Below are 27,046 nucleotides of genomic sequence, written 5' to 3'. Positions count from 1 at the left end.
TACAGCAGCCAGAACCCGTCTGTTAAACCAAGTAGTGGCCAGTCTGACTTTACTCCTGAGGGCTGAGATGTATCATCATTTCTTTGAGTTCTGTCAAATCTTATCATCGCTAGCTCTGACCGTCACTGTTTGTTCTGATCTGCTGAGCTCCTGAGAATCTCCCGAGCCAGAAAGCATGTTGTGCTACTCAGTCATGAGCTCTTTTGAAAGTTTTTAAACTGTAAAAAGGCACCATAAATGAACAGTATGATAAATCTTGCGGCATCCAGGGCCTGTCCTCAAGGCACCGCCTTTGGAAACAGCTGCCCTAACGCACACTGTGTACTGTGTGTTCATGATAAAGTTACGTTACAATCTAGTCCACCATCTTTGATTTGCTTATGAGAATTTAACTTTGCTCCGAACATGAATGAATTCCAGGATTCTGTGTTTTGCCGTCATGTGTCGAGAGACCCCCTGTAAGCTATAAGTTGTTGTGAGCCAACAGTCCTTGCCTCTGCAAAAACTGTGTACTTCACCGTGTGTGTGTGTGTGTGTGTGTGTGCGTGCGTGTGTGTGTGCGTGTGTGCGTGCATGCATGTTTTAATCAGTGATGCATCAATAAGACAAAGGCAGAAAATGAATTTAGTCTTATTTAGATTATTATTCTCCATTAGACATGTGAGGCAGACTAGCTTCTCTGAGGAATAATAACAATGATATTAATTTGACTTAATTAGGTGTTTGAGCCTTTTCAGTTGCACCTAGCGTGCATGAACTTCCGTAGGTGTCATGAATTGCATCTTAAAATGTTAAGGGATACACCCAGAGATCAATGGCTATTTTATATCAGCATATAAACTTTCATCTTCATTTGCACTTCCACAAATATGAATTCATTCACTGAGGATGTGTTTATACCTGTTTTGGGCTATTTTTCAAAAAATCCAACTTGATCTTTTTTTCCTTAAAAGTTTTTTGCCTCTTTTGCTTGTTTACGAGGGAAAAAATAGGACATGATTCAAAGTGATGTCGTGTTCCATTCAGAGAGCCCTCAGAGGGAAAAAAAAGAATTATGTTTGGTTTCATGGTGCAGTCGTATTTACAACCGGTGTAACAAGGAAAGGGGTGAAATATAGACGAAGGGTGTACCATTGACAAATCCATCTGCCGGCTTAATTCATTTGTTTTGTTGTTGGCTAGAGGAGAGTGTGTTTGCTGAGCAGCAGAGCCGGGAAACCAATGTAAACTGAATATTTATGAGATCTGCCTACAAATATGTGATAATCAGAGATAAACACGATAAAGTGGAAAACTAGATCCTGTAAGCCATCAGGGGAACACACACACACACACACACATCTTATCAGTGTGCTAATAGATTGTGATACTGTATAGTCTGTTTTGGAGTCGTCTTTTTATCCGTCCTTTTCACCTATCTTCACTCTTTCATTTCTCTCTCTTCTCTCTATCCTCTATCATCTTATCCTTCTCTCCTCTGCCATATCACTCATCCCCTCCAATCTCCATCATTAACCCCCAGTCTATCTCTCCTCCTCTCTCCTCGCCATCCTGTTATCGTACTGACTCAAATTCCTGCGTATGTCAGAGAAAAGCACTTTGTATGTATAAACCCGAACCCACAACAAGCTCCCTATACATTGAAGCGTTATGGCATTTCTATCAATAATTGAAAGAAAAGAGAGACTGAGAATGTTTCCTTACTCTGTCTTTGACATGTGTTTGTCTTTGCCAATGAAAGACTGTTTGATATCGTTACACAAACACACATGCATATGCACACACTTTCATTTGAAGGTACGTTCTTAACTAACTGATGAGGTTATATAATCGTAAAGTACACGGGTCACATTTATCAACACTGTCTCGTTTGTAGAATCCTGCACACAGTTGCTTGTTCTCTCCCTCCCTCACACACACACACACACACACACACACACACACACACATATATATACACGCAGATGTACAGGGGCAGCATTAGTGTATAAGAGAAGGGTTATTGCAATATAATCCCATATTAAAGCTACACTAGCTGTTCTCACGATTGGTTCAGAGGCTTTTAACAGCAATCGGGCAACAGACACACAAACACACCCTCATCCACAGACACACACACATTGCACATTGACAGAAGCATTTTGACTCCTTTTATAAGCAAACGTTGTAACTGATGTTGCATGGTAAAACACACAGAGTAAGCACGATGCACAGACAGTACATGAAGGCACACAGACGTAATCATATGCAGCAAATCCTACTGTGACAGATGGGGAGGATTACTCACCTGCCACACACACACACACACACACTTATACATTCACACTGTGATGCTGTGATCTTACATACAAACTGTTGCTATAAACAGCCTTCCTGAAGTAGATATGTACACACCTTTGTCAAAGCTACTGAGTCTGTAGTAAACAAGACGCCCAAACAAAGCCAGTTACTGTGGATTTTGTTTTTGTTTTTGATTTTGGGGGGGGAGGCAAGTTAAACCTTAGGATTTGGTCCATTACTCCAGTTGGCTCACTGTGGCTCGCTTCCAAACAATCACCAGTACATCCCTTCAAATTCTGACCGGTGTCTTAAATCTTGAATGAGCTGCTTTGAGAATGAAGAATTATAGCTGCGACCTACGCGACCGGAGAGATTCCACAGATGGTCAAAATAGAGCATCTTTCACAAAAAAGAAAACCGTTCAGGCTTGTTTGCGTTCACTCACATACACTTACTGTACACACTGTAATCTTTCCTCACAACTGTCTTCCGTTGCGTTCTCAGTCACTTACCTTTTCTTAGCCTCCCCTTTAGTCCACATGCTGGTTCTCGATGTTGCTCTCATCTCTGCTAGTCCTTTAGTCCTCCGGAGCGCTCTGTCCTCTCTCTCTCCTCTCTCTCTCCTCTCTCTCTCCATCTCATTCTGTTGCTACTGATCCTCGCATGCCCAGTGATCCTCCCTCCTTTCTCTCTCTCTCTCTCTTTCTCTCTCCCTCCCTCCCCCCCTCTCTCCCTCTATCTCCCTGCCTCTCTTTCTGCCTTTCTCTGATTTATCTCTATCTCAGTTTTTTTCTATCCCTACTGCAGTTCCTTCACAACCCTTTATCTCTTTAGCTCTCACCTCCCAAGTACTGTCACTTTGATTTGAATTCCCCCACCTTCTCTGTCTTTCACTCTCTGTCTGTTTCCCCATTTCTGTCTCTTTAATGGTGGCTAATCCCATGTGTGTGTGTGTGTGTGTGTGTGTGTGTGTGTGTGTGTGTGTGCATGTCGGCATTGACCCTGGCATGGTGGTAGACCCAATGAAACTTTGGCAGCACAGAATCTGCTCCCGGGAGGCGAGCCAGGACCCAAAAAAACACACGCTGGCTCGCACACACACAGAAACACACACTCACTTTATTTATGTCTTTGCTTTTCAAATGTGTTGTGCTATTGCCTCTCTATCTTTCTCTCTCTCTCTGTCTTGGTCTGTCGCTTTCTCTCCCTGGTAGCTTCACCTCGCTCTCCCCTTTGAGCTGTTTTTTTCGCTGTCCTCCCTCCTCTTTGCCCCACTTTAGCCTCCTCACACCGTTCTTTCCTCCTCTTTTATCTTCATCCCTTACACTCACCTCATCCTGTCTTTGACTGTCCCAGCTCCCATCCTTTCATTCCCTCTGTGTCATTCTCTTCGTTTCTCCGCTCCTATTCACACCGGCTGGGGATGCTGCTGCTTTCTTTCTCGAGGCAAACGAGACACAAAAAAAACGAAAGTGTATCGAAAGGGAGATTAAACGCCATATGACATCAGGCTCTAATTAAGCTTAATCATGACTGCTTTGTTTTTTTGTGCACAGCATGACTGTTTGCAAAATGATTTCCTCATTCGTCAAGCAATGACGCGGAAGACAATAATATTTTGAACATCTTTTCCAGGCAAGTTTAAGAGTTTTAACCTCGAAATCAGAGTAGGTTCAGTTCATTCTTAAGGTCAACGTTAGTTAAAAAAATAAGTGAAATAGATGAACACTAAGTTCTCACAAATATGGTAAAACTGTTGTGTGTTTGTTCATTCGTAAGGGCTTATGTATCTGTGTTTTGAGTTGTGACTGTTTTTGTGTGTATGGACAATGAATTATTACATGTGAAGGTGTGTGTGTGTGTGTTCCCTGAGTGGTCCCTTGATGCAGTGTCCGCATTAATGTCCCTGTTGACCCTTCCCCCACCTGAAAAAGACTGGTGATGTATGCGGCACAGCAAAGTGGTTGACTCACCTTGCGTTGTGTTTCATTTGACCTCTGATGAGGCAAGCAAAGGTGTGTGTGTGTGTGTGTGTGTGTGTGTGTGTGTGTGTGCATGACTTACATATGCGGTGTAAGGGCAATGCAACACTTGGGGCCTTCATATACAATACACGTATGGACAAAAACATACAAGGTTGACAAAGCATGAGAAAGTTGGCTGCAGCTCTGAGGTCACAGTAATTTGATTTTGGATCGGAGGAGGAGAAGTATGTTATTAACGAACAGGAGGAGGAGGAGGAAGAGGAGGATGAGTACGCTGTCTGAGGTGGAGACTAAATGTCTCGTCTCCTCCTCTCTTGTCATTCCTCTTCCCCTGACCTCCCTCCCTCTATTTGCTGTCTCTTCATTATTTCTATCACCTAGGTACTCTTTGCACTTGACTGGGAGATGGGAATCTGTGGACGCATTGATCTGTTCCCTGAATAGACGAACATGTTTACATATCACACTGAAATTCAAACACCCATGCACACACGCATGGTCCCACATTCTCTTTCTCTGCCTCAGACAAAGACAGTCACATCAGCCTGAGGCACACAGCAACTCTTAATTGCACCTCCGCACAATCCATCTCTCTCTTTCAACCCCCTCTACTTCCTACCAGCTGTCTGGGAAAATGTGTGTGTGTGTGTGTGTATAATAGACGCATGTTATAGAGCGGGGTCAGTGATGAGTGTCTGCAATAGTACAGTGAGGGATGATGCAGGCTTCCTATGAGACTGTTTTGTAGATGTTCTATTTATTATTTTTTTTATATGAAAAATCACAGTTGAGAGCAGCAAAAATGACTTCCTGGAGGGGGCACCACACACACACAGAAAAGAAAGGATGGGGAGGAGAGCACTTTAGGGTATGGACCTAAATGAAGGGCTGTGAAAGGCATCAATGCGTCTAATGAAAACATATTTGAATGGATGGTTGTCATCATGTCCCTTTTAGCTTTCGGTTGAAACTCATTTATTCATGTATTTGTGTCCGTAGTCTATTTTGCTGCTTTGTCTGTCTGTCGGCTAGTCCTCTGAATAGGCTAAATGTCTCAGATATTGGCAATTTAATAGGGGAGAACAAACACCGAAATCATCCAAGTGTGGCCGGTGGATTACTTGCTCTACTGTTCCACGCTATTGAGTGACAGTTGAGACCGACATGCCAGAAGAAAATAATTGTGTACTTCTCGCAGATGAATCTATTTAAATTAGAGCTGACAAAGTCATTGCTTTCATGCTCTGTCTTAATTTAAAAATAATGATGTGTTAATTACATCTAATTGCGTCAATAGTGTTTCACTGTTCATCCCACCTGCGCATCTCTTGGTGATAATGAACTTTAGACAGAGAATTCAAACTTGACTTTTAACAGAAGAAATAGCTCAAACTTTTGCATTTGCAGCTACAGCGTTACGTTGACCTGTTGCTTATGGTGGCAAAAGTTATCAGAGGTTAAAAATAAAAAAGGTGGATGGATATGTGCTTCGGAGCTGCTGAAGGTGAAAAGAAGGTGGTGCAGGTTGGCTGTCAGCTGTAGGAAGGGAGAGACAGAGAAGCCCATGGGCCAGCTGTTCTGGGCTGTAAGGCCCAGCTGAAGTTGTTTAGCAGTTGTTTAGTTTGACACTTTTGCACTGTGGAGTTTAATCAACTGCAGCTTCTAGCTTGCTGGCACGGCATGATTTAGCTAGTCATGCAGGTGCATTGTCAGGTACCTGTCATTTCGACGCATCTCTGAAAATACAGCTGTTAATACATTATTAATGAGAGTGTCCAAAATGTGAGAAAATGGATGGATAAATGATGGAAAGAGGAGGAGGAGGAGGAGGTGGAGGAGGTGGAGGAGGGGAGAAATCCCAGACCTCGCCAGCATCTGTGTCCTGTTTTGTCAGTAATCTCTTCACTGTTGCGTAAGGCCTTCGCCTCAACAAGCACTGAGCTCTCTCTCTCTCTCCCTCCCTCCCTCCCTCCCTCTATCTATCTCTCTGTCTGTCATACTCCAATTGTCAGCAGTTGTATTTATAAGCACAGGGCTCAGATGCTTCTTGTATGCCTCTGCATGTAATGTGTTGATGAAACACATCGATGTGTGAGGACACAAACAGTCGATGGTCAGATATTTGACCCTCTGAGCGTCTGTGTGTGTTTCTAGATGGTGTTATAGGAGATTGAGAGCATAAGTCCTCAGAGAAGACCAATTACACAGAAGTAGGGCAATACGACACGTGACCTTCACAAACACACACACTGGCTTACACAAACAGTGAATCTGAAACCCAGAAAGTACTGAACTGTAGAGTAGTTTTGGTGTGTGTGTGTGTGTGTGTGTGTGCTTAATCCTATTATTGATCAGCCATTACACTCTAAGGAAGTAAAGACAGAAGAGAGGGTGAAGGAGAAGTGAGCTTCTCTACTTGCTACTCTGTAAACGCTTGCTATCCTCTTAGGAAAACTGCCAATAACACAATTTCTCCATATTGAGTTTTACTTTCAATAACAAGAGTTCATTTTAAGGCCTCTAAGACAAAACAGACATCATTTAAAGACTTACGTTAGTGTCACATTGTATTGATCTCGGAGTAACTTTGAACATGTGTTGGGGAGATGAGGGGGGAAAGAAAGGAGGAGAAGTTAAATGAGAGAGTTTGCTGACAGGGTGTCTGGTGTCACTGCACTGCAGGAAGAAAGTTGAGTGGAGGATGGAGGTGGTCACACACACACACACACACACACACACACACACACACACACACACACACACATCCAAGAACATATAATTCTCTTCCCCAGTAGACAGTTTGAAGTCCAACTGAAAATACTTCCTTTACCAATTGCTGTGTGTGTGTCTGCCTTCATATTTGCATATGTGACTGAAAAAGTATGTTTTCGTATTCGAATGAAGGCAAGTGCACGCATGCCTACCCACCCGCCCTGCTCGTTTTGATGAGATGAAAGCTGTCGCCACATGAGATGCCGTTCATCTTTCATCTTCAATCAGCCATCCATCATGCGTCATCTCTGTCTCGTGTTTCCCCGTTTGTGCCAACAACTCTGGAGAATAATTTCACCCAAACCCCGGCCGTTACGATGAAGCAGAAATACCTGCACATCTGCCAAGGTTCCTGAAAAAGTTTTTTGCGAACTTGATTCCAGCAATTAAGCCCAGCAGAGGGAAGGATCAGAAAACAGTCACGTATAGCAGTGGAACAAAACGAGATGACTTTAAGCACGGCATCCCACTGATGGCTCTCGGTGGTATGAGGGTCATTCCTGCATGTGTACGGACATAAAATGAGAAAATGTCAGATGGAAAAGAGAAATTGGAAAAATTGTATCACGAAAGTAACAGGGCTTTACCATGTTTCATTTTAGTTTGACAGTCATTTTATTGGCTGGATGGAAAGTACAAAGGGCAGGGATGCTCACAGCGAAGAATGAGTAATCAGACAAACCGGTGGAGTAGACGGAGGAGAGGGAAGTGGAGGGGGCTGATGATAAATGACTGACCAATTCATATTTTTAGTAGTCCATAAAAAAGCTTCTGTAATATATGCAAACACTTTTTACATTCATGCCATTTCTGTTCTGGTCAGTGTAGTTGAGTATCTGTCCATGTCTTCTCTGTTTTCTTCTCCTTTGCCTGCTGCCCCTCTGTGTCTTCCTCCTCTCAGCCTCTGGTTGTTGAAAGGTTTGCTCTAACTTTCCCATGAATTTAGTGCTTTAAGTGCACATACGGAGCAGCTAATACCTCATTAAAAACACCAATACAAAAAGAAACCTGTAAATCACTTTGTAAGTTTGCCCAAAAACAAGAGAAGCTGTTGTGAAATCAGCAGCTTTAAATGTTATTTGATGTGATTTTTAATTATTTTTTTCATAGGTTTTACCATGCTATAATATCCCACTGTGTAAACTGTCTGTCACTTTCTGTTGACCACATCTTGCATTTCACATAATATGAACAGCGCCCTATTGTTTGTCAAAATGACCACTTGCCTTGATGTTGCTGATATTGCTCTGTCCTGAAGTTGTCTTCTGTTTTTCACACATTAAAAATACTTTTTCATTCAGCTGTTTGCACTTTTAGCAATTTTGCGGTTATCTATATCCTTTTTTTGTTATATAGTAATTCAGAATATATTTTTAAAATCTTACCAAGCAGACGGCCACAATTTCTACTTTAAAATACAATTTAGAAACTTGAGAGGCTGCCAGTCTTCCTGGTTATGTTTGTTTATAGTAATTATGGTAATTTGTGAATCACAACTTTTTCATACAAACAGCATCGTTAAAACATAACATCACAGTGTCTTGCTCAGAGCGCTGGCCTTTTGTTCCAGGTCCTGTAATATGTGATCACGTTGATGCTCTTTGGTCTTAAGAATTGCACCTCAAATTAGCAAGTGACAGAACTGGTGTGAGGTTTTTGTTGAAATATACTCCAGGCAGCCTTAGACATGGTGCAGCAATAATTTACCTGAATAGATTTCAATGTCTTTGGCTTTAGACTCATAGCATGCAGTGTAAGAGCAGCTGCACAGTGCCCAGAAAGTAATGTCTCTCTCTCTCTCTCTCTCTCTCACACACACTTTTCCTTTGTAGTCCAGGGTGGTCGCCTGCATGACAGCTATCCTCAGTCAGATGGATGATCGTCACTATAATACATACATTGAAACCTTCGCTGGATCCTCTGATCTAGTGGTATGTACACACACACACACACACACACACACACACACATACCTGCAGATGACTGTTAAATACACACCAATGGTAAAAAAAATATATTTCTCTGTTCTACAACACACATTCTTCTTCTCTTGCTCATTTCACTGCAGGACTTCCTGATGGAGTCCTTCCTACTTTTCAAGGACCTGATTGGGAAACATGTGTACCCTTCTGACTGGATGGCCATGATCATGGTACAGAACAGGTACTACAAGCACACGCTTACAGACCCGAGATTTCAACCATCCACCTACTTGTCCCAGGTCTGCCTCTCTAACACTGAATAGGCCACAACTGCCTCAGTACGACCTGCTACAGGGACAGTGAGGCCTGCTGTATGTGGATCATAAAAGACATCCACAGCGACTTTTGCACACACAAACCCACATCGGGATAACTTAGAGATAGTAAAGCTGGGGATCAGGGCTGCGATGATGAAAAAGGCAGAGGTGACAAATGTGTTGGCGTGTGTGTGTGTGTGTGTGTGTGTGTGTGAACTGCTGCTGTGTATGTTTTGTGATGTAAGCTAGAGGGGAGGCTACAGCTGTGTCAGAGGAAGAGAAAAGGCAAATAGGTAAAAGTGAGAGTGAGGTAGAGGAAAAGACAAGTCAATAAGGAGTCTGCAGACCGGGCCTTGGGAAGAGATGTGCAGGTAGGTAGAGAGAGAACGTCCCACTGAAAGGTAAAGGGCAGGCAGAGGTAATGTCAGTTGCCTGTGAATAACAATGATTGATAGATGGATAGTGTTCGTGCAGAAAGACAGATTTTCTACTTAAATTTAGAACTTCATGAAGTTACAAATCACTGATACACCTGCAGACAGTGTGAAGCTGCTGTCAAGATCTATCATTGTGACAGAAGCTTTGAATCTGAAGCAATATTACAGTCTTGAGCTAGCTGAATAAAGCTGTGGGCTTGAGCTTAGTCGCGAATCGTTGATTCACAACAAAGACGTTGCATTTGTGATCATTTAGACGTTTTTCCTTAAATGTCCTCTATATAATATTCAGAGCATTAATATTGCAGCAAACGACTGTTTGCTAGGAGTAATGTCGAAGCAGATATGAGGTCGCTCCCCTTCTGTGTGTGTTGTAATCTGAGCTTCTCCTTGCTTTGTTGACATAGCATTGGCGGCTGCACTTGCTCTTAGTGCATGTTAGTGCATGTGTGTGTGCCCCGCTGTGTAGCTCATGTCCGCTGCTCTGCCCTGCGTTCAGACGGCGGTTACAGATGATAACAACGTGCACACCGACGCCATCTTTGCAGAAGCGCTGCGTCTGTTGGTTAACGCTGTTAGCGCTTTCAGCACTGTTGCTGTTGTTTGCACTGTCAGCACCTTTAGTTGCAAGCAGGGCGAGGAATGCTCTCAATTAAAGTTAATTTATATATGAATTAATTATTCATCTGCAATCAAACTGCTGCATGAGGAAGTTCTTTCTTCGTAGCATTGATTTCCACCATTCTATTTTATAGGTTTACTTTGTGTGTGTGTGTGTGTGTGTGGTGTGTGTGTGTATGTGTGTGGTGTGTGTGTACATGTGTGTACAATCAATTTGTGTGTTTCTCCCCATTAGAGTGTTCCTGCGAGCCATCAATACCTATGCGGACACAATGAACCAAAAGTTCCTGAATAACGACGACTTTGAAGTCCAGGTAAGTGTGTTTGCGTGTATTTACAGGCTTTTACTCACCTTTAGCACCTTTTTAACAAAGATCTCTATTGTCTCTCTCTACATCCCCACTCTTCGTCGCTTGTATTCTTCGTCTAGTTGTGGAACAACTACTTCCACTTGGCGGTGGCGTTTATTACCCAGGAGTCTCTGCAGCTTCAGCATTTCTCATCAACCAAGAGGAACAAGATTCTGGCCAAGTGAGAGAAGGGGGCATATCATTTTACCACACACACTCTCCCTGCTCTAATGAAACACTCAGTGATTTGTGATCTATTTTGGAGTCGGCGTTTACTGTTTACACTCCCACTGCCTATTAAAAGCGTGTGATGCCTGTAGAGAGACATTCTATTTGGTTCATGTTGGGGCAGATTAACACAGCATTATCTTTCCCACTGGGGTCTTTGAAGATGAAAATATCAGGATTGATCAAGACATTGCTTTTAAACTACTGGGCTGATTTCTCTTTCTGTCTCTGTTTGTGTGTATTTTTGAATCTCTTAATTCCAGATATGGAGATATGAGAGGACTCATTGGCTTCGCTATACGGGACATCTGGTACAAACTAGGTAAGACAATCTAGTTTGCTTCTGGATATGCAACCATGTGTGTTTATTCTCATATAAACACATTCCAGTGTAGGTGGGTGAACAGCACAACCAAGCGTCGGGGGAATTCCTTCACATAGAGAGACAGCATGTACAGTGGTTATCCTCTGGAGATAGGAATCAGAGTTCAAATCTTTATTGTTGAAGGAAACACTGCCCATGAATTAGGATGTGTTGGTGGTCAGAGACCTGTGGAGCCTTTCAGAGGACAGCTGGTGAGCAAGGGGAGATGGGTCAGATATGGTGTTACGTGCATTTTCATGACGTGTTTGTGTGTGTGTGTGTGTCTTTCAGGCAGTCATAAGATCTGTTTCATCCCCGGCATGGTGGGCCCCATCCTGGAGATGACTTTGATCCCAGAAGAAGAGCTGAGAAGGGCCACCATCCCCATCTTCTTCGACATGATCACCTGTGAAAATGCACATTCTGGAGACTTCCACAAGGTAGAAACGCACCAATACGACGTCGCACGATGTGCAGAAATGTTCAAACAAAACATCAGAGGATGCGAAAGACTAATTCACATTTGCATGCTCAAAACACACAAAGAAACACTGGCACATGCACATTGTGCTCATCCATCGATTTCCTGTGGCACTGCATGAAAGTACAAGACACCTTAATTATGCTTGCATAATTGATTTTTTCCTTCGATTACTTCTCTTATTTGTTTTCTCTTATTTGTTTTCTCCTCTTTACTCTCCCTCTCTTTCTCTCTCTCTCTCTCTTTTGTTCGATAGTTTGAGGATGAGATCATTCTGAAGTTGGACCATGAGGTGGAGGGTGGAGGAGGAGACGAGCAATACATGCAACTACTGGAGACCATGTAGGCCTTAGTATTAACAGATATACATTCACAAAGCTTGCAGCACTCAAACACTGAATATCAAGAACAAATCCTCTGATGATGATTAACTTGTGGATGCTTGTTGTCTGGCAGCCTGCTGGACTGTGCTGCAGAGAAACCCACGCTGAGGCCACAGGTGCAGCACTTCGTGGCCTTGGTGAAGGGACTCCTCATGCGTCTCCTCGACTACCGCACTGTGATGAGCGACGACAGCCGCAACAACCGCATGAGCTGCACTGTCAACCTTCTGGTAAGTCCCAGCGTCTTTGAAATACGGAACACCTCACAATGGCTGCAGGTTTCATCAGCTTTTTACAAGTTCCCTCTCCACAACCGAGGTGTTGAGGTGGGCATTCTTGAAGGGCAGTCACCAACGTGGGTACAGGACTGAGTAGGTAGTTAGGTCTTTGAACTTCACCATATTGCTGTGAAGCTCTCCATAATACTTTCATATTTTTTTGTTTCCTTCGTGATTCATTGATGCTGCACATCTTTCGAAATCTACTATATCTTGTGAATATGGCATGCGTCACCATGGATTTGAATTTGTTCACACCAACTTTGATACATGTTCTGTACTTTGTTGCTGCAGTAGAAAGGCGCTGGCCTCAGGCACACACACACACATCGTTAAACTCATTATTATTGAAATTAACTTTATGTAAGGTTGAGAACAGACGAGTAAGTGAGTTAGTTCCACAGAGACCTCGGTCAATAATCTCATCCATACCAGAAGAGCCACACTGATTGAACAGTTCATTATGCAACACTGATTTTATGTCTTGTCTTTCAAGGTCTTTGTTTCCCTTTTCCTCATTTGATTTGCGTGCTGATTGATCTAAAGGAAAAGGTTCATCTGTGTCTGGTCTCTGACAGTTTTTGCAGAGCGTTGCATCAGCTCCTGTGTGCTGCACATCTTTTCTCTGATGTGATCTCCTCATCATATTCTCCCCCCCATGAGTTATTCCGGAAAGCCGTTAGCACGCAGTTAGCCAAGATGATTTCAGCCTGAGCTTTGAAGTGTATGCTTGTAAATGCATCTAAGTGTATTTGTGAGTATTTGAAAGTGCATCCACATGAGGAGGCATAGCAAATACCTGTGCGTATGTGTGTGTACTTCCTGAGTGAAGTTAGCCTGGGGGAGGGGGGGGGGGCTGCTCGCCTGCAGGAGGGATTTTTTTAGCTGGCCGAACAAATGAAAGAGAATCGCTAATAGGCAGCTGCCACAGGCTACAAGCTAAACAGCTCATGTGGCAACAGCCTCAAGTCCGAAAGAGGAAAATAACACATTATAGACCAACACAGACACAACCGTTCATCATTAACTGATCCTCCTGAATGTCAGCGTGTCAGAAATGTCTTCTAATCCACATCAAAAAATGCAGATATAAAAGAACGAAAACGAATTGTGAAGCAACTATAACGTTTAATTGTTCTGTGGAGACAATTGCATGGTGGGTAGAAGGGATCCATTTCTAAACATGTGTGTGTACGGACACTTTCAGCTGCTGAAAAAAAGCATGTTTGTATAATTTACAGATAACACTTTCTTCATACCAATTAAAAAATGTCTGTCACCTGGTGTGTTGTTGCTTAGGAAAGATGCATAAAGGTGATACTAGTTGTACTATGGATTGTGTTGCATGTTGAAAAGACTGCTCAGAGTAAAATCATCTGACCAGCGTGTAGATGGACAGCCTCCAGCAGGACATTGGCGACTACATTGGCTACTCAAGTCAAAATGCATTGATGCAAACAATGATGTATCTGACCTTTGCAAAAAATAAAGCAAGTAGCCATAAATATGCATACCATATGCTACGGCTGCACAATGAATTTCACAGTAATTGAGCTTAGTTTTTGCATATTTCTGATTGTTTGTGTGTGTGTGTGTGTGTGTGTTGTGTCTGCTGACTCGTGATGGGGAGGAGAGTTTGGGTTACATCAGTTCGTTCCACTCCTCTGTTCTCTGTAGACGTTATTAAACTTCATTAAACTGGGAGGTTGTGCTGCTTAACTAACAAATGTGCATGCACACACACTCCCACACACGAACACACACACACAGTCTGAAGTATAACCCACATAACACACAAACCGCCTTTTAAAACAAACACTCCACATGAATACAAGACGACAAAGCAGTAATCAGTGCAGTGGTTCAGAATGATTTAAAATCTGTCACGCACACGTTGACCAACTTTTCCTTTTGATTTTGCAGAACTTTTACAAGGACATCAATCGTGAAGGGATGTACATCAGGTATTTATGAGCTGACTTTGACATTAAATACATTTAAGTGGAACCGAGAGAACCGAGAGAATGAGAGACATGGTTGGTACGAGGGAGAGTCGGAGGAAGGATGATGGCAGGAGAGAGAGAGCGAGGGAATACAGACCCAGTCAGCGCCCACGTGCATTTCTGGGGATCGCTTATGGACATAATTAGTGATCTGTATGTGGTAATGTTAGCTCAACTCTGTGGTTGATCAGCTGCCTCCATCTATCCTGTGGAGAATACCCGTAACATTTGGCCAGCTCGCTTAATAACATGAGGAAACAAACATAATTGAATGGAAATGCACATTAAAGCAGTAAGCCTATGTGCTGTATAATTAACCAGAATATTATCTTACACAGTTCTAGCTATATTACTCGACGCCATGCATGGATAATAAAACCTCAAACTAATTATGGTCTGGCCCAGCGTGTCAATTAAAGATCATTAAATTTGTATCTTAATTGCTTACATTTATATTGAAAATAAAACGAATGCGAACGTAACAACTGATTATTCCCTAAACTGTATTAATTATATGCCCAATGTATTGAATACGTATCCTTATTGTAAACCGTCTTTTGCAATTAGTATTGTCAGACCTCTATCAAACTGTAACTTTAGAAAATGTTTTTCCAAACATTTCATTTTTTTATTTTTTGTTTGATGAGATCTCTGTGGAGCTGTCTCATTAGGAGATGTAATTCATTTAAATTGTCTGCAGCCCTGATGCAACCTGCATTGCCTCTGTGCATTATATTGTAGCGCACCAAGGAATTAAGCACTTCAAAGTTTACTGACTGTTTTTAATGTACTTCCTAGAATTGTGTCACATTTGTAACGTTTACAGACAACATACTGGACTCAAAACCTTCGAATTTGAGTGTAGTGTGGAATTGGGTGATGCTCAAAGAGGGTAAAAAGGATGTGTTTTTTTCCAGAGTTCTGGATTATACATCAGCAATGTTTCTGGTGAACAATTTCAGCACAACTTGGCCAATGTTTACATAGAATAATGATATAACCTTAATTGTACTGAATTAATTCGAGCAACATTAGATTGGAGCAACTTTAGAGTGATCTAAAATGAAAAGATGAATTCTACAAACTTCATCTCCCAGGTTTCCTAGGTTTCTTAATTAACACCCAGGTAGAGAAGAATTGGTCTCTTGCTAATTGAAAACCTCAAATTACTGGTGAAAAACACAGAGAGAGATGGAGGACGGAAGAGAGGGAAGGGTGGAAGAACAGGAAGGATGAAGAGCGAAGGGTCAATCAAACAAACGGGTTGAGTAAATAGATAGAGGTGCAGATTGACTTGACATTCACACAGTCAACAGCAACTCTTGTCCGAACCAATAGAACAGGCGGAAGCTCCAGTCAGGAAATTAGCTGCTTAAGAGTGAAAGGAGCAGATGAGGTTAAAGAGAATAGAAAGCAGGACCCTTCAACATTTACCTCGACAGGATGAACGGTTGACCTGCGAGTGCGTCACGCGTGCAGAGGATCTTTCTTTTAAAAGCATCCAGAAAGCCACTTCTTTCTTGCTTTGTCATCAATGACTAAGCAAGAAAGTCCAGCCTCTGCCTGTGTGGCAAAAATGTGTTCCGCTAACAGAGAGAGAAGACAGAGAGAGATACAGAAAAAGATCTCCACGAAAAGCAAGCAGTAAACGAGCATGCTGGTTATAGCAGCCTAATGTTCCCATCTTCCTCTTTGTCGGGCTTATAAAACATGAACATATGGGCTACAAAGTATCTGACAGACAGTTAAAAAGACATTGCGTCAAATTGTACTTTTGCGTGTTCGCATGTGTGTGCTCTTGAATGACCGGTCTCTGTTGTGTATGTGTTTCAGGGTACGTATAGGTGTGTGTGTGTGTGTGTGAGTGGGGCAGTGACACACAGCTGTGTAAATAAATAAACAAATAAATGCTCCATTTGGTTCAAGTTGCCCAACAGGGGCATCTAGTGGAGTGATGTATACATTGCATATTAAGGTAACTGTGTGTGTGTGTGTGTGTGTGTGTGTGTGTGTGTGTGTGTGTGTGTGTGTGTGTGTGTGTGTGTGTGTGTGTGTGTGTGTGTGTGTGTGTGTGTGTGTGTGTGTGTGTGTGTGTGTGTGTGCGCACTCAGGTACCTTTACAAGTTGAGGGACCTTCATCTGGAGGGTGAAAACTACACCGAGGCAGCATACACACTGCTGCTCCACTCTCGTCTGCTCAAGGTAGGACACACACACACACACACACGCTCCTCTGACGTTTTAATGCTGGACCCAGCGTCTTGCTCTGTCGAATCACTTTTCTGTTTGCCACGAACAAGACAGGTTTGTATTAGCTGATAAATGGTTGCCTCCAACGTATTAAGCTCCGAAGCGTAGTTTATGGCATCGCGTCGGCCACTGTGGGTGCATCGCTGTGGTGATTGATTCCGTGTGTGCGCAGGTTTTGGTGTGAGTGTCGGCGCATGCATGTGTGTTTGACCTCTTTTGTCTCTTCATCTCTTTTATGGGCCACTTAGAGGCCCACAGAGAGGAACAGGGGATATAAGGGCGTCGCTCCCTTTCTCTCTCTCCTCTCGCTGTCTAGTGTCATTACATCAGAGCAGTTGAACTCTATAACATGTTTTTACATTCTCCATTCATCTCCAGTGTCAGTCCCGTCATACCTGCTTCACATTATTGAAAAGAGCGGTCTGTAAAGCACAGCATGCTCTAATCCTCCTCTTCTTAGCAGACAGACCTGCTCCAATAATATAAGTCAGTTTCGGATTTTTGTTTCGTTTCCAAATGAATTGCTGTGTAATTTCTGTAATGGAAGATTAACGAGTGTCTCATCATAATTACTGAACATTGCGCTGCATGTTTTTGTGTGCACTCGGCCTATGACTAATATTGATGTATTACCACAAAGAAGCTTTTAGTTCTTCTCCTCTCTTCTTTCAACATCATGATAACTGGAACAGTAAAAAGCAAAGTTGGTCTGACTGTAACTTTTTCTCTTTCATTTCAGCAACACTGTATCTCACTTTCCTGTCCTTGTTTTTTTTTTATCTTCCTTCTGTCTCCGTTCCAGTGGTTAGACGAGACATGCAGTCCCCAGTTTGAGTTCCACGGCCAGCAAACCCAGCGGCAGCTCAAAGAAAATCTCTACGACACCATCATCGACTACTTTGACAAGGGCAAGGTCAGCCTTGTTTTAGACGACAGCACGAGTCTCGTTCTTAAAAACACCCGCCTAGAGTAATGTGATGATTTAAAAGACATGTTGATCAATACTCTAACATCAGACATAGGCTTTCTACTCTGAAGAAAGGTGTTAGCAGTCAGTTTCTGAATTCCTTTTACAGAACGATTGAAATAAATCACAAGACTCGGCAAATAACGCTGTTCACTTCAGCGAAAGGCCAAAAACAAATCAGAAATCGATGCTCAGACTGTAATTCAGGGACATTGTCCTTTCCTGTGTCAAACATTCAACATATTTCAAGGATGAGACAGCGTTGCAATCATGCAGTCATTGTCTCCGAGCGGTATGTTGGTATTTCGTTGATTTTGTGTTCTCTATGAGTGCTTTGTGTTCTCTGAAGCAGTGAAAGAGAAGTTTCCCTCCACTCCCCCGAGACCTGGAAACAGAGATTTCCACCAGATGAATTCCCACCACGACAGCTGCTGCCGAGCTATAAGCAGATGGTGTAATGACGGGCACTTCTTCCTCTCCTTGTGTGTGTGTGTGTGTGCATGTTTAGATGTGGGAGGAGGCCATCACTCTGTGTAAGGAACTAGCTGAACAGTACGAAAACGAGATCTTTGACTACGAGTTACTCAGCAAGAGACTGGTAATACATGACGATCTCAAACCTTCACGCTCTATCTTCTGCACATGATCTCACAATTTTTCCCTGTATTTCATTCTCTCATCCTTAAATTCCCTTCAAAGATGTTATAGATGTCCCTGGGTGTGAGGGAGTGTCAGCAGGAAAGGAAGACACGGTCAATTTATTTAAGTTTTTGATAGCAGCAGTAACATAGCTCACTTCCTGAGTAAATTATCCAGCTGCCAGTCTGTAAGTTCTAAATTGCACAACCTCAGAAAATATTCTTCCCAGTCAGCAGTTTCCACACTAAATGAGTCATCTACACTCTCAAATACTACAAACGATCCAGCACAACCATTCATCCATGTTTAAAAATGAATACTTACTTGACACCTCAAGTCCTCCTTTGAAATAAATCTTTTTCTGAGGAACTCTGGTTTGAGCTTCCTCAATTACCATATGACCCCCAAAGTGTGATTCTTCATTGCCAATCATGAGCAATTGAAAACCTCTCCCAACCCTTCTTACTTTGTCCTCTCAATCACTCTTCTGTTTCTTTCATCTCTTGCTTCAACAGTACAGCAGAAGTGATTCCCTCCATGCCCAAATGCAGCACCACCTTCTCCTCTATCTCCCCTTCACTCAATTCTCCCCACAGACAATTGCACTTTTTCCCAACAATGACTGCAGCAGTGTCTCTCTCTGCTAATGTTGCATCTCTGTGGTTATATAAATTGCAGACATTGCCCTTGTGTTTTATGTTTGCTCCATCTATCAAAGGCCCAGCATTCTGCTGAGGGTAGCTTTGTCAAATTGGCTCAAGCTGATAAAACTGCTCCGGCTGCACACGGTGCACATCTGAAACTCTCTTCTCAACGCGTGCTCTCTCTCTCTCTCCCTCTCTACAGGAGAAACAAGCCAAGTTCTACGAAAACATTATGAAGATCCTGAGGCCTAAACCAGACTACTTTGCAGTGGGCTACTATGGCCAGGGCTACCCTCCATTCCTCAGGGTTTGTGTTTTGTCACTTTAAAAGTGAACAGTGTTACAAATAAAGTTGTCGCTTGTCATAGAATAGAAGCAAACAGATTCACACTATGTGTGAGGAGCGCAAAGGTATCACGGCCTCCTTTCCTTTTACAAAGAGTTTACAAAAACCCTTTTTTTTCTCCATCAGCACTGAAGCTAAGCTGTTTAAAATTGCAGCAATGGCTTCTAAACACACCAGTGAGATGATGAACAGAATGGGACATGAAGTACCTTATGGGAACGTTGTCAATTCCAGCAAATTGCAGAAATATAATATTCCACTGTGTATAGCTCCTTTACTCATTAGATGTGTTTAACTGCTGTGGTGAGGAGTATGAGAAAGACAGTGAGCGAAAGGAGACAAGGCATCGGACCACTTTGATCGACCAGCTCTATATGAACTGAGTGTGCTGTAAGGAAGTCCAGATAAAAAGAGAATGCCCCTTTGTGGTCGCGGGAGAAATAAGGGCTTCATCTTTCTCATTATGAACGCCAGTACATTTCCTGTGGCTTCAGAACAAGGTGTTTATCCACCGCGGCAAGGAGTATGAACGCAGAGAGGACTTTCAGAACCAGCTGATGAGCCAGTTCCCCAGCGCTGTGCGCCTCAACACCACCACCATACCAGGAGACGACGTCAGGAACTCTCCGCTGCAGTGTATCCTTCTGCGAGCATAACAAACCCACGAGTATGGTGGTGGCTGTAGCTCAGTGGGTAGAGGGAATTGTTTTATCTCCAACTCCTACTGTCTGCATGTTGAAGTGTCCTTGATCTGAACCACGAGTTAGTCTCCTGGTGCCTTACAGCAGCGAACTGCTCCTTCTGCTTCGGATGGGTTATTAAATACAGAGGTCAAATATTATTTTTGTCTGATGCATCGCTCGACTATCAGTCTATATATTCTAACACAGTGATGTTTCATTCCTGAGTGATCTGAACCAGATATCCAGTGTTTCACAGTGACGCCAGTCCTCGAGATTCCTCCTCGCCTGAAGAACAAACCTTGTCCCGACCAGATTATCAAGTCTGTTAAACAGCATGTTTTAATATTCATATTTTGATGAAGAAAAATGTGAATTTCTGTGAAATGATATGCACTGAAAAAGAATAGACAGTCCTGAATTTTGTCACGTTTCCCTCTTTTTTCTATTTCATTTCCTTTGTTTGACTTCCACCTCTGTCTCTCTTCATGCTTACACTATGTGCAGCTTCTACAAGTCCAACTACGTGCAGCGTTTTCACTATTCCCGACCGGTGAGGAAAGGACCCGTGGACCCAAACAATGAGTTTGTTGTGAGTTTTTATTAAAACACTTAAGACTACCGGGACCATTAAAGTGTTTCATAAACTATTGTGTACTTGCATTGTCTGAAAAGATGAGCTCCTGTTAAATAAGATAATACGATTGTATTCAATAGCAGAGTGTGGTATATCGGATTATATTATAAACATATCTTTGAGCCAGAAGCTGTTTTGTATGTAATGTAAAGACAGGTTCTCAAACTGGTCTGAAGTAGGAACTCTGCCACTGCAGTAAAATGCCCGATAGAAGATATCTCAAGTGTTGCTCTCCGTGCTGCGAAAGAGAAAATGGTCTCATTCGACTGTGACATAACCGCAGCTGTTCAGATCATCTGTACCGGGCAGAGGCCGTGCAATCTTCTCCGAGTGACAAACCATGCCAAATAATCCAACCAGGAGACTGTATCTGCCTCAGAACTCTGACAAAAAACACCCTGAAACTGCTGGTCCTGACCACACCATGTCCTGCTAACAATTCCAACGCAAACCAGTATATACCGTTAAACACTCCGATAGAGCAAACTTCTGAACAGGACTTTAAATGATGTCGTCAACAGCATTAAGAGTCTGGAAAGCGTTCAGACTTTAATACAAGATAATGGTATCTTGTTGTGAGCGTTCACAAGTGGCTGACGCTCAACTTATTGCTTAATTCTTTTCTTCTCCTTTCCGTTCCCGTGTTTTAGTCCATGTGGATTGAACGCACAACCTTCACCATTGTGTATAAGCTGCCAGGGATCCTGCGCTGGTTTGAAGCGACTGACATGAAACATGTAAGTGTGTGTGTGTGTGTGTCACCACCACTGATTAAAACATATTTTCTTTTTGTTTTTGTTTTCCTGAATTTTGTATTCTATTCTCCAACATTCCTATTCATTTCTATTCTCCTCTGCTTTTCCCACCACTCTGCTTCTCTCTCCAGACTACCTTGTCTCCATTGGAGAATGCCATAGAGACGATGGAGTCCACCAATGAGAAGATCCTGACCTTGATTAACCAATATCAGGCTGATTGGACCCTTCCCATCAACCCCCTCTCCATGCTGCTCAATGGCATCGTAGACCCAGCTGTCATGGGCGGCTTTGCCAAGTATGAAAAGGTGAGGAATCAAAGGTGACCATTGTTGACCATATTGTTTTTTTAAGATGGTATGGGAGCATTGGAGTTAAAAATCCATTGTTTATTACACCTATCACACGTTTACTTTGATTTTGGCTTGCCATAGGCCTGAATGTTTTATCTAAAGAAGCTATGATTCATTCTGTCTTACCACTATTGACAATTTTTTTTAATGAAGAGTGTCTCAGCTTCAGAGACAAGAATCTGTATCACTTCCTGATGGTAAATTACATAAAAATATAAAATGACATTCAATACAAGGAACTTATGAGAGTAGGGTGTATGCATAACTTCAAATGTTATTAGTTTTCATCCTCAAACAGTTGCAGTGTTATCATATCACGCATAGGATGAATTCAGTGGCCTTAGAAAGTGCATGTGTGGGTTGAAGAGTCAGTCATTCATTTACAAACTGGGCCTGGGTAGGTGATATGTATAGCCGCAATGTTTGAAATGAGTTTTTAACGTTTCCTCTGTATCAGGCGTTCTTTACCGAGGAGTACAATCAGCAGCACCCAGAGGACAGAGAAAAGCTGATGCGCCTCAAAGACCTCATCGCATGGCAGGTACTGAACACGCGTTGGTGGACTACATGTACACACCACAGATGTCCTTTTATGTGGCCGTTGTGTTGACACCATGTTATTTGTATTTATAGATCCCATTATTGGGTGGAGGGATATCTCTCCACGGGAAGAGAGTGATGGATGACCTGCGTCCTTTCCACGAGCGCATGGAGGAGTGTTTCAAGCAGCTGAGGAAGAAAGTGGAGAAGGAGTACGGAGTGAGAGAGCTGGTAAGAACTGGGGGAGAAGGGATGAGAGAGGGAGAAGAGACAAAATATGGGGAGCAACTTTTCCTAAAACATGGTGTTTCTCTGTAATCCCAAATATGTTCTTTTCTGCAAGTCTGGTCACATAGTTACTGCGGAAAAGCTGCGCTAATTAAGCTGCAAATGAGCTGGCCCAGGCGGATTTTAAAGATCAAAGCACTTTCAAAAGCCTTTGAGTGTATTGTTGATGTAGGATTTTGCACCTTTTTAAATTCTCTACCAACCACAGCATGGTTCGGATGGTCTGACGGGGGCTGAATGTGGTCATTAACTTGTAAATTGGTTCTGCCCTTGAGGAGAGATTACACTGATGATGAGCAGGAGGGATGTGCTGTTTTTAAGAGTAACCCCACTTGCTTTTGCTTTTATTACATTTTCGAATGATGTTCTTCTGCTTTGCTTCACTGTCACTATTCACAGTAGTATCAGTCGAATATTATCCTTGCAGTGTTGTCTTATATATTGCAGTATATATTGTAATATTATACTGTGGTATTGTCCGATATAACAATGTTCAACTCTCTATTTCTAGCCGGACATGGATGAGAGGAAGTCCAGCCGTCCTCGCTCCATGCTGCGCTCCATTCGTCAGTCCATCATCTCAATCTCCTCGCTCCAGGGATCTGAATGTGGGACTCCAACCAAGCTCAATGCAGACAGGTAGCTCTGTCATACATTTATGTTTTGTCCAGTTTTCAGCCATCATTTTATGAAACACTTTTTAGATCCTTGTTGTTTTACCTAAATGTTGTGATGTGGAGCTGGACTCCACTATCCCGATGCGCGATACCCAGCCGAGGACCGCCCGAGAAACCGTTCAGATTAACCCCTGCAGATGCCCTGGTCCATAATCCAAAGGAACAGACTCAACCAAGCAGCAGTCTAGAGTTCTAAAACAGGAATTGAACCACCCTTTTAATGAATCTCCACACTGGGCCAAGATGTAGGACGTTTTAGTCCACTGCTCTCTCTCCATACATGACAACAAACAAAGTCTGCTGGAGGCTGGTAGACAGGCTGTACGTACTGCAGTGCAATAAAATGGCCATCATTTTCTAATTTATGACATAAGGTCAGGCATACATCTTATCTCAAACTGCAAAGACATATTCTTCATGAAAAATACTCCACAACAACGTGGATATGAACAATGAACATATATCCCCTTTTATTTACAACTCGCACCCTTCCTGCCTCCTCACAGGGACTTCCCCCCAGTGTCGCCCTCCTCTTGGACCTCCTCCTTGCCGCGCTCCAGCGGCAGCATGAGTTCAGGCACAGTGGAGATGGTGGTGACGGTGGGCGATGCGGAGGTAAAGCTGAGGAAGAGTAAAAAGAAGAAGAAGAGGAGCAGTATGATCTTCATCACAGAGGAAAGAGAAAAGATGAATACACTGGACTGCAAACGGGTGAGACTGAGCTTTAGTGGGAGGTAGAGCATGGGATGAGAGATGAAAGGTAAAGAGAAAGACGTGATGGAGTCGTAGAGCTGAGTGGAAGTGCTGTTGCTGAATGTTGTGTGATCTCTGTCTCCCTCTAGCTGTCCAAGAAACAGGAGTTCCGCAGTGACACCAACTTGTCTGAGCCGAGTGCAGGAAATGTGCTGCTGACCAATGCCAACTCCAGATCCCTGCCTGCCATCACAGGTGACTAACGTACACAGATTCACATGGTGCTGTCTAGTGCACTGTAAGTGAGTTTCACCTGTAAACCAAGGGCCCACAGAGTCAAAACAGGAAGACCTGTAAGGCCTTTGTTGTTTCCTGACTGTAAGGAAAAACACACATAGGTTCATGGCCTGTTTTTAAAATAATATGCGTTAAAAACAAACTGGCAAGCTGTTGCAGTAATAGCCTGACCTAACAGAAGCTCTGATGCAAGGTGGCAAATTAGTGAATCAGTCTTGTTGCTTGTAATTGTTTCGGCACCAACCTCATTCAGTTTATATAGCATCGCTTCAGTTGCCAAATTGTGTATCAGTGTCTCTGGCTTCTTGTCATGTTGGTCCAGGCCAGCTGAGTCAGCATCGACTGTGGTGTGGTCTATTGTGCATCGCCGACGACAAGCTGTACAGCCTCACTGAACATAAACACAGTTCTAGCGGTGACACCGGAGCACGCAGTTCATCAGCAGAACAGCTGCAGGAGCACAATTAGTCACTTTAAACGGTCTGGCTGCAGGAGGAGGGTTCATTCTAAGTTGGTTATGAATGAGACGAACACTAAATCCTCGTTTTTTTCTGTGTGGAGGTCTGTCCTTGGCGGTGATCGGGGGCGCAGAAGAGGTGGACTCTGTCAGAGCCCGGAGGGACAGCAAGAGCATGTCTGTCTGCGTGAACTCTGACCGAACAGCGGACAGACGCTCAAAGGGCGTCATCAACCTCCTCTTCAAGTCCAAGGTGAGACCAACAGGTTCCACGCGGCCCCCTATGGAAACATCCGGCTGACGTTCAAGAACTGCCGTTTGGGTACAGATTGATAACATTTTGGGAAACATGCTTTTGCGCTTTCTTGCCGAAACTGAAAAGAGAATATTGATAAATCGATGGATGCCGAATATGAAGCTACAGCCAGGGGATGGTCAGCTTAGCATAAAAGCTGGAAACAGTTAGCCTAGCTCTGTTCAACAGTAAAAATACTCTGCTATGGTCATCTACGCTAAGGAAACCAGCTGCTGGCTGGCTTCATATTTATCCTACAGACATGAGCGTGTTATCGATGCTTTCATCTAACTCTTGGCAAGAAAGTGAATACGAATGTTTCCCATCATCCCAACATCAGTCTTATCTAGATTATTACAAACAATGTTAAAATGTAGAAGATCTGATCGACTGATATGTGTTCTTTGAATATTTTTTATTTGGAGCTAAACCTTGTGTTTACATGTTGTTTGTTTCAACAGAGCTCCAAATCAGAGGATGTGAAGCCCAGTGATTCAGCCAAAGGCAGCACCAATCATTTCTGAAGTTCTTTATTTTAATTTCTCTTGTTTCCTTGACTTATCTTGATGCGTTTGTTTTCCAAAGAAGTTCACATAGACCTGCAAGCAAAACCAAATTATGCACACACACACTCTGCCTGTCAGTCTCAGTATTGCTGTTGCCTTAATATAATTGATTTTACCTGTCAATAAAGACTATTTTTGTGGCGTGACCTTTTCCTGGTAATTCAACTGATTCCCAGTGAAGCTAAATGCCATCTTACAGCTTTTCAATCAATTGTGCTTCTACAAGAACGAGCAAACACAAACCATCCTGCCACCGTGCTTGATTAAAGAGCTTCCTATTTTGCGGTTTTCAGCATTGATGTGAGTGACTGAAGTTAATGGGAAAATAATCACTTGATTAAGCACAAAGGTTTACCGTGTCCTCCCAAAGGACTTTAAACACGCTGCCAAAAAGCTTTGAAGCTGATACAACAAACAAAGTCTAATAAATTAAAAAAATAATAGGGAGCAACAAACTGTGGAGCCTGCTGTACAAATGCTACAGGATTTCTTGTGTGCTCACAGAGATGTGACAAAACAGTTTCGTATTTCTTCCCCAACATAAATCATGTTGTATATTGTGCACGAGTTGGAACAGCCATTTACTTTTATTTAAAATCTAAAAGCTTAAAGGAATACCGTAGTTTGTTTTGCTAATTGCCTCCTGGATCTAGTTTAATCAAATATGTCGTAGTCTTCACAAAATGATTGCCCTTTTCTCCAAAAATGTACTTGAGTAAAAGGTATGGTGCATTATAGTCTAACGACAACAATTTACTCAAAAATGTTACTTAAGTACATGTGCCTGAATAAATGTAACTAGTTACTTCTTATAGACCTGTTTCCTGAAATGTTGAGCTCGTGATTCATTATTTTACGATGATGTCATAGATGTTGCTTTGTCCTTTTGGGGGTCACCACAGAATACTTAGTGTGTGAGTATAAGAGTTGCCAACTCCTCTGAGTTATAAAAAAAATCTTTGTTGATGTTGCTAGATACGAGCACATTGATTCCCCAAAGAATCTGATGGCTGAGTAAGAGGGAGTGTGAATAGTGTGAGGACAGACGGGTCTGCAGGGACACATCTCCCTGGGTCTGAAGTACTATTGTCGGCCAGAGGAAGAAAAAAACCCAAGAGGGCGTTGAGCTGATTTTCTCTTTTCTCCTGCAGCAGAATAAATAATATGAGTAGGAGAAACATTACAGCCTTAAGGCCAATGTGGAACTTTATTGTACAACTTGTGCTTTCCCACCCTCACTCAGTTTGTTGGTAATGCAGGTACAGTCAACCCTTCAGGTCCATCCTGAATCCATGCAACAAAACACTTCAAAGTCCTGACAGATATAGTGAGTAAGTGCACTCTAAAAAGCCCAACTTCAAATGTGTTGTACTAACACATTTTTTAAAGTTGAGTCAACAAATCCCTTTGGAAAAAGTTGAGCGAACTCAAAATGTCAACTTTACTAATAAGGAGTGCAGTCCACTGAAACTTTTAAGTCGAGAAAACTTAGCATAGTGGTTTGGGCATCTGCTGCATGGGTAGATTTTAGTAAATATATA

At 42.7% G+C, this 27,046-nt stretch overlaps 1 protein-coding gene across 1 annotated transcript in view; it reads left to right on the top strand.

Moving 5' to 3' along the window:
* dock2 (dedicator of cytokinesis 2) overlaps window positions 1-25,645 on the top strand; it is an 82,506-nt gene extending 56,861 nt beyond the window's left edge. Inside the window, exons 27-51 of the mRNA XM_079268465.1 lie at window positions 8,870-8,968; window positions 9,106-9,200; window positions 10,570-10,648; window positions 10,765-10,865; window positions 11,176-11,234; window positions 11,568-11,716; window positions 12,014-12,099; window positions 12,214-12,370; window positions 14,342-14,382; window positions 16,533-16,623; window positions 17,474-17,584; window positions 18,147-18,236; window positions 19,124-19,228; window positions 19,762-19,903; window positions 20,189-20,270; window positions 20,455-20,539; window positions 21,235-21,321; window positions 21,471-21,647; window positions 22,150-22,233; window positions 22,326-22,463; window positions 23,032-23,159; window positions 23,704-23,908; window positions 24,040-24,145; window positions 24,749-24,897; window positions 25,401-25,645. Coding sequence (XP_079124591.1) covers window positions 8,870-8,968; window positions 9,106-9,200; window positions 10,570-10,648; window positions 10,765-10,865; window positions 11,176-11,234; window positions 11,568-11,716; window positions 12,014-12,099; window positions 12,214-12,370; window positions 14,342-14,382; window positions 16,533-16,623; window positions 17,474-17,584; window positions 18,147-18,236; window positions 19,124-19,228; window positions 19,762-19,903; window positions 20,189-20,270; window positions 20,455-20,539; window positions 21,235-21,321; window positions 21,471-21,647; window positions 22,150-22,233; window positions 22,326-22,463; window positions 23,032-23,159; window positions 23,704-23,908; window positions 24,040-24,145; window positions 24,749-24,897; window positions 25,401-25,463 — 2,709 coding nt within the window. The 3' untranslated portion in view covers window positions 25,464-25,645. The remainder of the gene's footprint in view (window positions 1-8,869; window positions 8,969-9,105; window positions 9,201-10,569; window positions 10,649-10,764; window positions 10,866-11,175; window positions 11,235-11,567; window positions 11,717-12,013; window positions 12,100-12,213; window positions 12,371-14,341; window positions 14,383-16,532; window positions 16,624-17,473; window positions 17,585-18,146; window positions 18,237-19,123; window positions 19,229-19,761; window positions 19,904-20,188; window positions 20,271-20,454; window positions 20,540-21,234; window positions 21,322-21,470; window positions 21,648-22,149; window positions 22,234-22,325; window positions 22,464-23,031; window positions 23,160-23,703; window positions 23,909-24,039; window positions 24,146-24,748; window positions 24,898-25,400) is intronic.
* Window positions 25,646-27,046: the final 1,401 nt, after the last annotated feature.

Source organism: Melanostigma gelatinosum (assembly GCF_949748355.1).
Source record: "Melanostigma gelatinosum genome assembly, chromosome: 5".
NCBI lineage: Eukaryota > Metazoa > Chordata > Actinopteri > Perciformes > Zoarcidae > Melanostigma > Melanostigma gelatinosum.
The sequence above is the reverse complement of the archived record's forward strand: the minus strand, read 5'-3'. Positions and strand labels throughout refer to the sequence as shown.